This window comes from Carcharodon carcharias, chromosome 5 (genome assembly GCF_017639515.1).
Source record: "Carcharodon carcharias isolate sCarCar2 chromosome 5, sCarCar2.pri, whole genome shotgun sequence".
In the NCBI taxonomy this organism is placed as follows: Eukaryota; Metazoa; Chordata; class Chondrichthyes; order Lamniformes; family Lamnidae; genus Carcharodon; species Carcharodon carcharias.
In genome coordinates, this window is record NC_054471.1 from 123,572,797 (window position 1) to 123,589,122 (window position 16,326).

General features: G+C 43.4%; 1 protein-coding gene and 1 long non-coding RNA gene across 2 annotated transcripts in view; one reads left to right on the forward strand and one right to left on the reverse strand.

Moving 5' to 3' along the window:
* Positions 1–1,921: 1,921 nt before the first annotated feature.
* rspo3 (R-spondin 3) overlaps positions 1,922–16,326 on the reverse strand; it is a 117,108-nt gene continuing 102,703 nt past the window's right edge. Inside the window, exon 5 of the mRNA XM_041187773.1 lies at positions 1,922–2,759. Coding sequence (XP_041043707.1) covers positions 2,563–2,759 — 197 coding nt within the window. The 3' untranslated portion in view covers positions 1,922–2,562. The remainder of the gene's footprint in view (positions 2,760–16,326) is intronic.
* LOC121277919 lies at positions 4,917–15,967 on the forward strand. Its single transcript, XR_005943005.1, has 3 exons — positions 4,917–5,057; positions 13,590–13,664; positions 15,220–15,967. It is a non-coding gene; the product is annotated as an uncharacterized LOC121277919 (long non-coding RNA).

A 16,326-nucleotide genomic window follows, 5' to 3' on the forward strand; every position in this document is an offset into this window, starting at 1 on the left:
GCTTTAGAATGATGAAGATAATATACATTTTTTTCTGACTCTTCTCCTATTCCACAAAAGGTTTATCAAAAATGTTTAATGAAAATCATGCCTCTTTAAACATATGAATTGAGATGGTACAAAAAAGTCCCAAATAGAGGTTGGAAGGTTACTGTCAAAGCCTAAACTTAAATAGTTAAAAAAGGTAAATTTCAAATAATATAATCAAAAAACACAAATGGTTATTCATAGATTTAAGGAAACAAAATGGGAAAATAAAAATGTAAATGAAATATAAGCTTAAACTTATTAAGATTATAATATGTGACAATATTGCTAGCCCTTGTGTGGAAAGATGTGATGGTATATTAATCATGCCATTAATAAAACAATCCGATATTTGGTAAATTAAATGCTCAATGTGGAACTGAGCTTTCCAGTTTGGGAGGATCTCAGATACAACCTAATCTAGCTGATCTCAGATGGAATAGCTGCATGGGTGTTATTTTTACCTCAACAACTCTAGGGAAGAGGAAAATTAGCCAGGGTCCATACTCAAAGTTGCAATCTGGTGATCCTTGCTGATACATATACTTGTAGAAACATTTATATATTTTTAGAAACATTTATAAAATATGTATTTTTTAGTGTGTGTGTATTGTATAGCATAAGGATCAGGCTTAGCTGTTCTTGTAGCGTTGCATAACCTTCTGCCGCTCACTGTACAGCCTTAGATATGAAAAGATATGAGAGATGTACAGGAGGGTTTTTGCCATTTCTACTCAAGCCAGTGCCTTGAGGAGATAAGAAAGGAGAATTGAAAAAAATCACAGCAATAAGAAGAAAACAAAATGAGCTAGATTTTATTCATGAAGAAATTCTTCATTGCTGAGCAGTATACCTCAGGAATAGCCCTAGGATTAGGAGACCTCTATTTTATTTACTTCTTACCGCTTTGACCCCTTCACTGGATCACAATGGTAAATACAGAACTGGCACATCTAGCTCAGCCTAACTAAGAAGTCTATGGTTCCCCTCATTTCAGCAATATGAATTCTTCCAGTATTTATTTTGCTTCACTCATTTTGCATGACTCCACTACTATTTAAGAACCATTGTTCTTATTCTTAGCAAGTTTACAGGTAAAATCCAAGATTTTAAAAACATTCTTGGTCAGTTTTTTTTTATATAGAGTTTGTTTCTCAACAGTTAATAGACCTGTTGACTTAACTGATGCCCCAGAAACTTGTCTTTTATGATTCTCACACAACCTTTTTGACTGCACATGGAATTAATGTAAGGTGCAATCTTTTCTTTCATTGCCTCTCCAATGCACCAGTAGGAAGTGAGAATTATTTATATGATAAGCATGAAATTGTACTGTGTGATATTACTGATAAATGTATTATAAATAATGTTTCTGTCAGCATTTAAAATGTCTTCATTTAAAGCAGCTTGCAAAAGAATTTCATAGTAAAACCCAAACATTTTAGTTATATCACACAACATGATTTCAGCTCAAAAATAAATAACTGCAAACATTTTTCTTGAGTTCTTTTTTCCTCTAACTGTCACTTTAATTTTGTAGCACTTATTTTTCCTATTAATTGTTCAGTTAAAAACTGACTGGCATCGTAAATGAAGAAGAAAAATGAAAATGAAACAAACCTACCAGTATCATGCCACTGACAAGTACACCTGTTCTATTTGGCCATTACTAACTTCTTGTCAGGAATGTGTAACAAACTAAAGCGACAGATTAGGTAGCAGGCATTTTTATCATTCCAGTCAATCAAAATGGCTCCTAACGTACATGAAATGAACCACTACATAAGTAATAATAATTCTCCAAACTACATACTATAATACTACATATAGAGGGATATTCATGTCATAAAGATATACTCTGAGAACTCAGTAAAGGAAATATATTTTTTTATTTGAAATACAGGTGCTTTTAAGCAGTTTAGTGGCATCTGTTGACAACAATGACACTAGCTCGGGTGTGTGCACTGTTTCTTACAGAGGTCATAAACAGAAACTTAAAAACAATACTTTAAAAGAAAGGTAACAGTTGGTTCTCCAGGCTTCAAATGACATTTATTACATTCCTGTATATTACAAGGCAGCAATCTGTTAATAATTAAAAGAAATAAAGAAAAAAAGGATCCTATTGTCATTTTATACAGAAACCAGAACATGCACAAATGCATATCACATTTGATGAGGAATCTCCAGTACTGAAGCTAAAGACTTCCCTTAACATGGAATAATTTTTCTCAGCATAGCTGGCTCTTTTTTAACCCTTAAAGGGCTAGCCACATTACTTGTTGTGCTAACCATCTGGATTTCTAATTTATTCGGTGGGGCAGGGATTAATTATGCCTAATGTTGTATAAACTTAGGTATATCTACACTTTCGGCTTCAACTGTAGTCCTTGAAATGATTAGCAGTGTCCATGAAGGTCAGGAATAAGGATTAAAAGTAGGAACCCAGCACTGGATCCGTTATACAGTGCACCTCTATAGGTTAGCTTGTTAATACATAGCAGCATCAGAAATCTCAGCAACCAAGTGAGGCTTTTAGTGAACAGTGCCCACTGTTGTGGGTATCAGTTTCTTATTCTGCCCTCTTCGTTTCTTGTTTTCAGGCTTTTCTTTCCTTACTCCTTCTCTGTTATTTTTATTTTCTTTGCCCCTATTTTTAGCTTGTTTGCCTTGCTTTGCTTCTTTGTTGCCTTCTTTTCTTGATTTCTTATTCTTCTCTTTGCCTTTATTTCCTAAAATGAAAGTGCACAGATTAATTATCAATAAATCAATTTAATGTTTAGGACACAAGAAAACATAGCATGAGAAAATGTTATTTGGTATGCTTTTGAAGAATCTGCTCTATCATGAACATTGCTCAACCCTATGAGGAAGGTAAATAAATGCAAATCAGGTAAAACTTCAGAATGCCCATCAAGTGTTAAATCCTACATCACACATCCTAATGCAAAATACTGCAGATGTTGGAAATTTGAAGTAAAAAAATAGAAAATGCTGTAGATAGTCAGCGAATCACACAGCACCTGTGGAGAGGGGAATAGAGTTTTTAACAGGCAGAATCTTTGCTCTTGTTGGGCAGGCTTGGCGGGGGCAGTCAGGGGCAGGCGGGAAGCCGTCCGCCGCCCGTGATTGAGGCTGGGAATCGATTTCACACTGGCGGGCCTAGCGGCAGCGCTCAGCACTGCCTGTGCAGGCAGGGGGATGAGGGCGAGCGTGAACTTCATGTATGCGCACGAGTGCATCCTTTAGAATCTCCCTGAGGCACAGAGCTGCCGCGGGGAGATGAAGTGTTTTAAAGAAAAATAATGAAGAAATTAAAAATGTTATAAAACATGCCCCCTCATGTGACTGTCATGTTACTAATGTTATTAATTAAACTTTAAAATTTTTACTTTATTTTTATTTGCTGTAGAAAACCTCATCCCACCCATGGATGAGGTTTCCTAGAAAGCTTGGCCTTTTCGTCTGCCCGCCAACTGTAAGGTTGGACAGGCAGCGAAAAATGTCAGTCAATTGATACTTCAATCGCCTTAACAGGCCTTTTAATTGTTGGCATGTGTGCTGCCAATTTCTACGCGTGCCTGCTGACAGAAATATCACATGACTGCACATTGATATCAGGACGCTCGCCCAACATCAATGCACGTCACTTTACGCTCGAGCAGGTCGGGCGCACACCTGCCCACCGAGCTAAAAATTTTGCTGTGTGTTTCAGGCCAGTGGCCTGAACTGGAATAAAAACGGAAATTACTACAAGCCCTCAGCAGAAAGAGAGTGCCTGTGGAGAGAGAAACAGGGACAATAGGCGGAATCTTCTATTCTGAAGTCTAAGTTCGTTGGCTGACGTGGAAGTGGGAGTGATACCCACTCGGTCGGCTGACCACGAGTGATCTTGCACTGATCAGTTCATTAAATACACATCTGTGTGGAGAACGTTGAACCTCATGGCGGGAAGGGCAGGAAGTTGCTGTCCCCACTGTTACCTTATGGGCTTAAAGGTCTGGACCCCATATTTAAAGGGCAACCGGACAGCTATTCATTCACTGCAGGCCAGGAGCTTCAGCCTGGATATCTGTAATGTCCCAGAAGTGGAAACAAACTGCAGCTGAACTGTCCAGCAAAGCTTCCCTGGAGACTCTCCCCTAGGCCGTCCAGCAAAGATGGGAAGTCCTGTTTCCCCCGGGATGGCAGCAGATGACCCTTCTGTCTGACCACAGCAGCCTGAATGGAGGCCGCAACAGAGGCTAGTGGCCGTGGAGTCCAGCACAGAGACACACAGGAAGTGCAGTGCAGGAAGAGGATGAATGATCTGCGGTGCTCTACCAGATTAAGTGCACCGTTCACTCACTGCAAACTAACACACTCATAAGGGTATCAAGCAGTCTAAGTGCACAAGTATACAGGGATGTCATGCAGGAGTTTGGGTTGCAGCACTCATCAGCAGATGGGACTGAATGTGTGCCAGCCACTTCATGATCAAAATCTCATATTAGTTGCAGGGCAACCGGCTTCTTAATTTCTCACTGGGGAGGACGCAGCAGCTGCCACAGGCAAACATGCTCCTGAACTGCTCATGAACAATTGGCATCTCCATCAATCTTTCTGCCTTTCTGCAGGAGAAGAACGCCAACACCAAACGTGAGTGCTCGCAGGCCAGAGGTGGAATTGCAGACATCAGAGTTCTCACCCCTTTCGAGGAAATGCTGCAGAGATAGCCAGGAAAGAGCAGGACCATGCCTGTGCCGAGGGTGAGATAGGATTCCCCAGAAGCCAGTGAGGATTCCTCCAGTCTGCAGCTGTTAGCTGCGCCTACTGAGTGAGAGATGTGTTTAAATAAGGAGCCTGATTAGACAATCACTAAATCTTTCTTTTCTCCATTTCAGGCACCAGCAAGAGAACTGGGGTGGACAGCAACCTAGACCAACCCCAGGCCCATCCCCACCTCTGAGGTGGATGCTTCAGAATCCTCAGAGGATGCACCGTCATGGCGTTCACCTGCAACCTCCACCAGTACAGATGCAGTCACCTCGGTGAGTCCAAGTTCTAGAATAGGTTCAGGATCACAATCTGGCGAGCACATCACTGACACAAGTCCACAGCTGGCAGAGGCACTGACACTCGGAGGACTGCTGGAGAACAGGCCCCTGCTGAGCCCCATGCAGATGAGGAGTCTCTATACCCAGCCTTAAGAAACTTGTTGGAGATGCAGAGACAGGTGGGAAACATCAGGATATCAGGCGGAAATGCCTGAGGCCATGTGCAGACTGGACTGAAGGTTGGAGGAGTCCTTCCACGTTCTCTCTGCTGTTGTGGCTCCGGCATGCGAGCGTTTGGCTGCCTCTGTGGAAAGGATAGTGACTGCCTTGGAGACCCAAGTCCAGCAGAACACACAGTGGCTGCCAGCACTCGGACCAGTGCTCCGTTGCTTTAGTCATGGGCGCAGTGTATTAAGTCTAGTTGATGGGGGGTGGGGAGGGCACACTTTGACCTCACTCTAGGTGAAACCTTCTCTTCAAAGAATCTGGGAGGAATCAGAAATCATCGGGAGGAGTAGCGACAGCTAAGCATGCCGAAGGCTTCATCCCACAACATTCCAAGGGTGTTCTACTTGCTCCACCTGCCACTGACCCCATTGCCTGCAGCAGGTCAGGCTGAGGGCGTACCTAGGAATGTATGAACATAGAAACAAGAAGCAGGAAAAGGCCATTTGGCCCCATCGAGCCTGCTCCACCATTTAATAAAAGCATGGCTGATCTGATAGTTATCTCAAATCTGCATCCCGCCTACCCCCGATAACCAATCGCCCCCTTCCTTACCAAGAATCTATCTAGATCAAAGACTCTGTTTTCACTGCCTTTTCAGGAAGAGATTTCCAAAGAGCCAGACCCTCTGAGAGAAAAAAAATTGCCTCATCTCCATTTTAAATGGGCGACCACTTATTTTTAAAAATTGACCCTAGTTCTAGATTCTCTCAGAAAACAAAACATCCTCTCTACATCCAGCCTGTCAAGGCCCCTCAGGACTTTATATGTTTCAATCAAATTGCCTCTTACTCTTCTAAACTCCAGTGGATACAAGCCTAGCCTGTCAAACATTTCCTCATAAGACAACCCACCCATTCTAGGTATTAGTCTGGTAAACCTTCTCTGAACTGCTTCCAGTGCATTTACATCCTTTCTTAAATAAGGTGACCAATATGATGTGGTCTCACTAGTGCTCTGTATAACTGAAGCATAACCTCCCTACTTCTGTATTCAATTCCCCTCACAGGAAATGATAACATTCTATTAGCTTTCCTAATTACCTGCTGTACCTGCATACTAGCCATTTGCGATTCATGGACTAAGACACCCAAATCCCTCTGCATCTCAGAGCTCTGCAATCTCTCGCCATTTAGATAATATGCTTCTCTTTTATTCTTCCTGCCAAAATTGACAATTTCACATTTTCTGACATTATACTCCATTTGCCAGATCTTTGCCCACTCACTTAGCCTTTGTAGATCATTTTGTAGCCACTGTATGCCTTCTTCACAATTTACTTTCCTACCTATCTTTGTGTCAACAGCAAATTTGGCAACCATCCCTTCATCCAAGTCATTTATATAAATTGTAAAAAGTTGAGGTCCCAGCACTGATCCCTGTGGCAAACCATTTGTTACATCTTGCCAACCTGAAAAATACCCATTTATGCCTACTTTCTTCCTCCTGCTAGCCAGCCAATCTTCTATCCATGCCAATCTGTTACCCCAAACCACAAGCTTTTATTTTCCACAAGGTAAGTTATCAAGTGCCTTAGAAAATCTAAGTACAGTACATCCATTGGTTCCCCTTTATCCACAAAACATGTTACTTCCTCAAAGAACTCCAATAAGTTTTCCCTTTCACAAAACCACATTGACTCTGCATGTTTACCTTGAACTTATCCAAGTGCCCTGCTATAGCTTCTTTCATAATAGCTTTTAACATTTTCCCTATGACAGATGTCAAGCTAACTGGCCTGTAGTTTCTTGCTTTCCGTCTCCTTCCCTTTTTGTATAATGAAGTTACATTTGCCATCTTTCAATCTAATGGGACCTTCCCCGAATCTAGGAAGTTTCAGAAAATTAAAACCAATGCATCAACTATCTCACTAGCCACTTCTTTTAAGACCCTAGGATGAAGTCCATCAGGACCTGGACACTTGTCAACCGCAGATCCAACAATTTACTCAGTGCCACTTCTCTGGTGACTGTAATTTTCCTGAGTTCCTCCCTACTTTCCAGTTCCTGATTTGTAGCTGCCTCTGGGATGTTACTTATGTCATCTATAGTAAAGTCTGATACAAAGTACCTGTTCAATTCATCTGCTATTTTCTTGTTTTCTATTATCAGCTCTCCAGATTCACTTTCTATAGGGCCAACACTCACTTGTTAACTTGCTTCTTTTTTAACCATTTATAGAAACTCTAACTATCTGTTTTTATACATCTGGCTAACTTTCTCTCTTACTCTTAACCTTTTAGTTATCCTTTGCTGTTCCTTATATTCTGTCCAATCTTCTGGTCTTCCACCTATCTTTGCACAATTATATGCTTTCTCTTTAAGTCTGATACTATCTTTAACCTTCTAGTTAATCACGGATGGTGTGTCCGTCCCTTGGACTTTTTCTTATTTGTTGGATTGTACTCTGTTCTGTGTGTCCTGAAATGTCCCCTTAAATGTTTGCCACTGCATCTCTATTGATCTATCCCTTAACTTAATTTGCCAATTCTGCTTTCATGCCCTCATAATTGCTCTTATTTAAGTTTACAAACATAGTCTCGGAACCACTCCTCGCTCCATCAAATGTAAAATTCAATCATATTATGGTTACTGCTACCTAGGGGCACCTTCACTATGAGATTATTAATTAATCCCATCTCTTTGGACAATACTCAATATACTATAGCCTGCTTTCTTGTTGGCTCCAGAATACTCTGTTCTAAGAAACTATCCCGGAAACATTCTATGAAATCCTCATCTAGGCTACCTTTGCCCATCGGACTTTTCTAGTCTATATGTAGATTAAAATCTCCCATGATTATCATTGTGCCTCTCTGACAAGCTCCCATTATTTCTTCCTTTATGCTTCATCCTACCATGCAGTTACTATTAGAAGGCCTGTACATGACTCCCTACAAATGACAGGAGACACTTAGCAGGCCAGGACCTGCTAAGCCTCAAGCCACCAGAGGATGCCCGCCAAAGCCCTTACAGTCAACGCCCTGAAGTCAGGGTACCTCTACCTAAACTCTGGATGTAGGGGCTGTACCCAGACATAGCAGTAGGCAAAAAAAAATTTAGAAGTATTGAAGGCACACAGTTGTATAATCGTATATAGTTTTGGCACTAGTAAATACATGTTCACTTGCACTGTTTGGAAGTCTCCTGGATTCGATCTTGCTGCTAGTTGTTTCAATGGTCGTGGGAAGTTAAGAGTCTAGAACCTGGGCCTCTATCATAATCTTATCATGAATGCCCACAGTTTCAGTTATCCTACATTATCAACATAGTGACTACTTAATAATCGCACATGTGCAGGATTAATCACTGGCTATCAGTTGTGAGTGTGCTGCCAGGCCACACATCATGCAAGTCATTGCTTGCAGCTCACCATGTTGTGACCTCTGAAAATGTGTTCATCTAGATCATTGTATCTCCTGCTGTTTTTGTAGGTATGGGTGGATACCACAAGTACTCAAAGGGAGTTAAATCTGCTATGTGAGTGGCAAGGAACACTGTGGATGCAGTTTCAGGGCTGTGAGACTGAAGATCTATACCACCTTCTTAACAGTAGAAAACCAGAGGCTTCACTACATGTCTGGAGGAAACTGTGCTCAGCATGCTCAATCATGATTGGCCTTCCTTGGTGATTTGTCATTTTCAACTAACATGCAGGTGACGCAGCAAGTAAGGAGGCAGCGGGCATATTAGCCTTGACTGCAAGAGGGATTTGAGTGTAGGATTTAAGAGGTCTGTGCTTGAAGCCTTTGTCAGACCTCACATGGAGATTTGTGTGGCCTCCACGTCTCCTTATGAAGGGTGGTAGCAGATCTCGCATAATGGGTTTGCAACGAAAGTGTATTGGACATCATTTATGGACCAGGGTTTTAGTGCGTGAGGAGAGATAGAGTAGATTGGATCTATGCTGGATCATGCTGAGGACTGGGAGGCTGGCTGTCCATGTGAAGCATCAGCAACTCTAACAGACCTCTGCAGTGTCCGTTCAGGAAAGATACTTACTTTCACTGGGTTGTACGCAATGATGGATCACAATCTTCACACTAATGCTAAGGCCACCTAGGATTGTGATTTGTATGGATTGCTGCGATTGGAAGGTTTGGAGTGGTTGCACCTCAGCAACCCATACTGCAGGTGAGGCACTCTCAGTCAGTGGACTCCAAAGTTACCTCAAAACTTCTTGGTACGATAAAGATGTCAAGGGATATGGGTTGCTTCAATGGTTGTGGGAATTTAAGAGTCTAAAACCTGGGCCTCTATCATAATCTTATCATGAACGCCCACAGATTCAGTTATCCTACATTATCAACATAGTGACTACTTAATAATCGCACATGTGCAGGATTAATCACTGGCTATCAGTTGTGAGTGTGCTGCCAGGCCACATTTCATGCAAGTCATTGCTTGCAGCTCACCATGTTATGACCTCTGAAAAAGTGTTCCTCTAGGTCATTGTATCTCCTGCTGTTTTTGTAGATGTGGGTAGATACCACAAGTACCCAAAGGGAGTTAAATCTGCTATGTGAGCGAGTGATGATCAAAGGACAGGTACATGGTCATTCCTCATCAATCTGCATGGGGGAGCGACCTCAAGGGTCCAAATGGTGGTCTCATGCTGCTCCTACTTATGGACCCATCCATCTGGTTCTACTTGAAAGAGCTCTCTGCCAGGTTGGTCCCCCCTTTGAGAGCTGGTGTCAGAATGACATGAGTGCATCCATGCCGAGGTTAGGTTTGACATTGTTTCCAAGTTTCCAGGCCCATGGACTTTGTGAGGGCATGGATGAAACCACAATTTGATTTACAGGTGTTTGAGGTCACGGGAGATTGGAGTGCTGTGCAGCTTATCATGCCGTCAATCTGGTATCTATCAGATTGGCACGGACCTGTCTGTTGTTTCATAGCCCTGCCATGGCCTCTGCATGGGGCTCAGTGACATCCTGGCCCTTGTCAGCTCCATCCCCTTCACTGTCCTCATCGGAGGAGAAACCTCGGTCCTCCATATCTCCCTTGGCCAAGATGCCCCCACTTCGTAGTACTAGGTTGTGCAAGACACAGTAGACAATAATGATCCGGGACACTCTCAATGGTGAGTATTAGAGACTGCCACCTGAGTGGTCCAAACATCTGAACCTCATCTTTAGGAGGCCTATCATCTATTCAATCATGGACCTGGTGGAGGTTTGTGCATTATTATAGCTCTCCTCAGCAGCACTCTGAAGATGGTGAACCGGTGTCATCAGCCAGGTCTTCTGGGGGTATCCCTTGTCCCCAAGGAACCAGCCCTACAATCGCCAAGATCCTTCAAAAACCTGTGGTACCAGGGAATGGTTCAGAATGTAGATGTCGTGAGAGCTCCATGGGAACTGAGCACAAACATGCAGTATTTGTCTTCTGTGATCACATATCAGTTGCACCTTCAAAGAGTGGAATCCTTTTCTATTAATGAATGTGACTGACTGTTGCCAGGGAGGCCTTAAGTCGGCTGTATGCAGTCAATAGCTCCTTGCACTCATGGAAACCTGAGATTGCTGCAAATCCCAACGCTCTTGCAGCCTGGCTTTCAGGATCCAGGTGGAATTGGACAAGTTGGTGCGCTCTCCTGAACAGGGAATCTGTCACGTCACATATGCAATTGTGTGTCACTGACTGGGAGATGCTGCACAGGCCCCCAATGGAGCCCAGGAAGGAGTCACTGGCAAAGAGGTTTAAGGAGACAGGACCTTAAATGCCACTGGCATGAGATTCCCTCCAAGTCCTTGCAGCCGTAGGTCATCATGGAGAAACTGGCAGTGTGTGTAACCACATTCTGGGACATTCTTCAGCACCTTTGGCATTGCCTTTCGCTCATTTGTAGATAACTGAATCGCCTGTGATACACCCATGGTTGGGCCAATATTCGCTGTTGCCTTGGACCATGTTCACCAGCATCCTGATCTTCTTGAGGCCCACTGCCTCTTGCTGCTCAGGCTGTTGCTCCTCCTGGCCCTGTGCCAACCTGCGATGGTCTCTCCTTCTCATCTGGATGAGAGCCAGTACCAGGGCAGAGTTGCCTAGAGCCTGCATCATCAACACCTCAATGGATGTGTGAACACATTGAAGTAATAAATGTAGTGCGCAAAGCCTTTACAGGTTTCCTTCCATCTCAAGCCAGTAAGCCAGTGCTAAGCCATGTGCCTGCCTGCTGTCTAGACATGGCATCCCACCCCATTCCTTCCAGGTAAAGGAAATCCTGGAGAACCAGAGATAGGTACTCCCCCCATTCAAACATGACTGTGTATGGAGACATTGTTCTTTGGCAGGTGTTGAGAGCCATGTGCGAGAAGCTTGCCTCCACTACCTTTGAGACTCTATAGAAAGACCATCAGCTTGGCATCATAGAAAGACTAACTACGTGAGTCTTTGTCAGGCATGACTATTCAGCAGTGAGGATGGAGGTTTGGAGTTGTGAGTTGGTTGGCCTCCACCATCCTTGGAGGCGTCCACTTCCCTCCCTCCCATCATCCCTGCCTCTGACTGCAACCGATGGTATGGTTCTCAGCCAGCTGCCTCATCATTATTAGGGTGTCCCTTTAGTCAGCCAATTGTGCTGACCTTGAACTCCACCCACAAGAAAAGACTCTCCCCTCCACTTCAAGAGATTGCACTTATTGACTAACCACGTTCTCCAGGTCAGATTTTAAAAATAGTGTGTGTCACCTTTCAGACTTGCTCCACCAACTTCTGCCCTTCCTCTGGCCATCAACTTCCCTCACCCTTGACCCACCCAACATCATGATTCCTCTCTCCTCTGTTACCCTTGAAACCACCACACCCTCTGCCCCCACCTCCCTCTTCCCCCCCACCTATTATCCTGGATCCTATCACGATCCACCTCCACATGCCTTCCTTCCCCTCAGATCCGACACCATTACTGTCCCACTGTCCACCCTGACCCTGACCATTATCTGAGCCACCTGTATAGACCGCCCCCATGATACCCACCCAAATATGAAACCTTCACTTACCAGACCATCACCCTGGAACTGCCACTCTATTGCCTCCCACTCCCCCCTCTGACTGTGACTGTTTCCTCCTCTGCCCAGTACCCTGAGTTCAATTCTCAGGATCCCACCATCGACAGCACTGACCTTGCGCCCTAGGTCATGTTCTCTCCAATCATCCTTTGCTCATAAACTTCCATTGCACAGCCAGCTACAGGACCCTGAGACCCAACAAGGAAGGCCGTTCCCTCCATTCAATGTCACTGCATCCTCTCATTCCCTTGCTGCCTCCCCCTGCCTTCCATGAACAGTCTCTCTCCCACTCTTCCCTGGACACTCACCCACCCCCCACCCCACTTCTCCAGACATTCTCTCCCCCTCTTCCCCAGACACTCACCCCCACCTTCCCCCTTGCCCAGACGCTCTCTTCCCCAGGCACTCGCCACCTGCCCCTCCCCCCCCCACTCCCTGGACACTCCCCCCGCTCCCCCACCCTTCCCTGGGCACCTTCTCCCTTCTCTTCCCTGGCCACTTTCTCCCTTCCCCATTTCTCCAGACAGTTACCCCCCCCCCCCACACCCCCTGCAGCCTCCCCCTTCCCTGGACAGTCTCAGAGTCTCTCCACTGCACCTCCCTGGACATTTTCCCCCCACCTTCCCTGGACACTCTCCCCAACACCCACTCCATCCTTCGCCTGCCTCCCGTTCCAGCCTTCATGCAGCTTTTGCTACCAGTAGCTGATACATCAAGTTATAAGCGGTCCCGAAGGCGGCAAAAGCAAAATCTACTGACCCCAAATACCCGAAAGAAGTGAAGCTCGCCAGTTGCAAGCCACCAATATACAGTCGTAAAACTGAACATCCTGATTTCTGATTAGGGAACTTAATTTGGAAGGGGCCTTTTACTGAGCGTGCATGATATGCTAATGCATGCTAAAGGGCTTCCTGACATCGTTTTTTGGGAAGCTCGCCTTTCAAGTCCTGAGAACAAAATTCCGAAAGTTTAGTCTTACATCGGGAAACTGATTTTTGGCCTCATCTCAAATTAAGTTCCTCTGCCTGCCAGGCTTCCCACTGCTGACAGGACCAGAAGATTCTGCCCAACATTACAGGTCAATGAATGTCGGAACTGTTTTGATCGCAGTATAACAATTAACTTAACAAATGAGCAGTATGACATTACTTCTGGCATCCCCTATAATAGTAGTCCTACTCTGCAGTTGTTATTATTTATAATATACGTGTCTTCTACTTGCAGGTTTAAGAACTATAATTGAAGTAGTTTTAAGCTAAATTGCCTCTCCTTCATGTCCCTTCTAGCTGGGAAATGTGCAGGAGCAGAGAATATGAGTAAAATGCCTCCTCCTACTGAGCAAAAAGAAGGCACAAAAAAAGGTATTAAATGTTATTTGTGTTGTGAAACAATTATTTGTAAATATACTTCGAATCACACTGTGCAAAGTAACTTTGGTGAACAGCTGTCAGGTCATTTTGAAAGAAAAGTTCAAAAAAGACCCACATCCATTGGAAAAAGAACCCAAATACCTTGATCAGTAATCAACAAAGCTTGAAACATAGACATAGCCACTGAGTTATTGTTTGACATTCTCTTATAATGATAATATTACATTTCACAGCTGCACTACAAAAAAAGGGAAGAAGTCAAACTCAATGAATGGCACATCCTGAGGCCCCCGGGTGCATTTCGGCATTTCTTAGTCATTGATGATGAAAGGACCCTGAGATCATTGCACTTCTGACTTTTAGTACGTTGCAAACTATTTAGAGCAGTCGAGATAAAGGAGGAGGGTTTTTGTCATAACCGATATGTCTTTGTCCTCCATAGGAATCTTATCAGCTGGGGAATGCTTGTTTCCTTCGTCTTTCTTCTTTTCCATTTCCATCCTGACTACTCAAACTAACTATATCTCTATCACAGTCATTGTGAAACAGCTTTGAACTCCTGTAATGCTTCCATTTTATTTCATGAGTATAAGTCTCAAAATTTACTTTTGGTAAGCTGCAGCTGTGGATAGTGCTTTGCAAAAGACTCCTATAAGCAGCACAAGCACAATTGACTCAAGACTGTTGTTTATATAGTAAAAGCATAATTTCAGCACATGTAATTGAGTATTCCTTCAGAAGTCAGGGTTCTAAGCACCTCCCCCCAACCCCCCAATTTTTTCCCCTCTACTCTTGCTCTCTGTACCTCACACAAGGAGCCAATTCCCATGTGTGTCTATTTTCTCATGTGAGAAATTTGAAACTACAGTAGCATGGTATGGAAGCATACAGTCTATGACAGTCTTAGATTCAATCCCTGGTCTGGAGCATAGGAACAGGAGCAGGCTGTTCAACCCTTATCTGCCATTTTATTTGATCATGGCCAATATGTCCATCTACATGCCCAGTTCCATAACCCTTAATACCCTCCCCTAACAAAAACATATCAGTCTAAATTTTGAACTTTTCAACTGATGTAGCTGCAACAATTCTTTGGAAGAGAGAATGCCAGATCTCCACTACTGTATTCTGTGCTCAAATAGATATTAGGGCACTGGAATATGATGCCTGTAGACTAGACAGTGGGGGTGGTGGAGGAAAACAGCCAAAGCTCTTGCTCAATGACATAGCACCATGCTCAATTCTCCTTCCCCACCTGACCAAATTATGTTGCTTTATTGGTATAACCTTATTGGAGATTTCGGTCCATTTTTCTTTGTTGAATAGTCTCAAGACAGTCCATTGTGATCAGAAACACCAGAGGCTGCTGAATGCTATTTCACCATCAATAATCAACTGCTTCTTGCCATCTGAATCCACTATGCCTTAATGATGCATAGTATTGAATCTAGACTTGATAGTATCACATAATTCCCTAATACTTGTTACAAGGATGTGCTTTTCAAAGATACAATTTCTATTTTTTCTTTTTCTGGGTGGATTTTAGAACAACTGGTACCCTCTCTACAGACAATGACAAAACTGCCCAGTGTGATGCAATGCACACAATTTTGCATTCAATCCAAGTGGGATGAAAACAGACACTTCACCCCAGGGTGGGCATGAAAGAGCCCATCCCTTGTCGATTCACATCATCCTGAGACTTTTCAAATATTTCTGAGATTGGACATCAAAATGCAATGATCTGTTCTGAAACAATAAATGCAGCAGACGTGAACTAATCGAACTTATCTGGAATATGCACCCAGCAAAGTACTTTATGGATGCTTCACCAAGCAGGAGGCAAAGAACAAAAGACAATGTTATACTGAACAGAGGCTGCTGAAGCTGCGTGCCCTCTCTGTCTCTCTCTCTCTCTTTGAAGTACTGCCTGGTTTGCAAAGTAACCATCCTGAGAAGAGAAACCAACTGCAAACTGTGATCCTTTTGGAAAAAAAAGTGGAAATCTGCTCCACACAACTACATCCAGGAAGACAGCTGAATGAAACGGTCAGAGTATGGAACCACTGCATCAAGATCAGCCAAGGAACCACTAACTGTATCTTCCTTTGTTTTATTTTTCATGAACTGTAAAAAAATCCTATAAGCCTATCCTCTTACTTGCCATCTGAACTGGTGTGTGCCTTGTCCCAGACAAATGCATGTGACATATGAATGGTGGCTGTGATTTACCTAGGTATTTTTTAGCTCTGGAAATAGTTTCAATAAACTTATCTTGTTCTTTGTTTAACCTAAGAAAACCTGCCTGACTAATTCTTTAAAACCTAAAAGTGTAAATAGTGGGACTCTTAGAGAATTGACAAACATATCCCCTCTGCTTTCACAAAAGAAACGTTATGGTCAAACCTGGAGTCGGAGAATCTTCATGTAGTCATAACATACTACAATTATCTATCCTCACCTCCTTCAGTGTTCTTTTCATCATATCCATTATTCCTTCTGCAATCCCTATCCTCAATTCTCTCATCCCTTCCCCAGTCCTCGTATTTATATTACTTCAATCTTCCTCATCCTGTCTGCAATTCATGCCATCATTTCCTTCTTCCCCCTTTGGATTCCCTACCCTCATATCGCTTATTTGCTCTCCCATGCC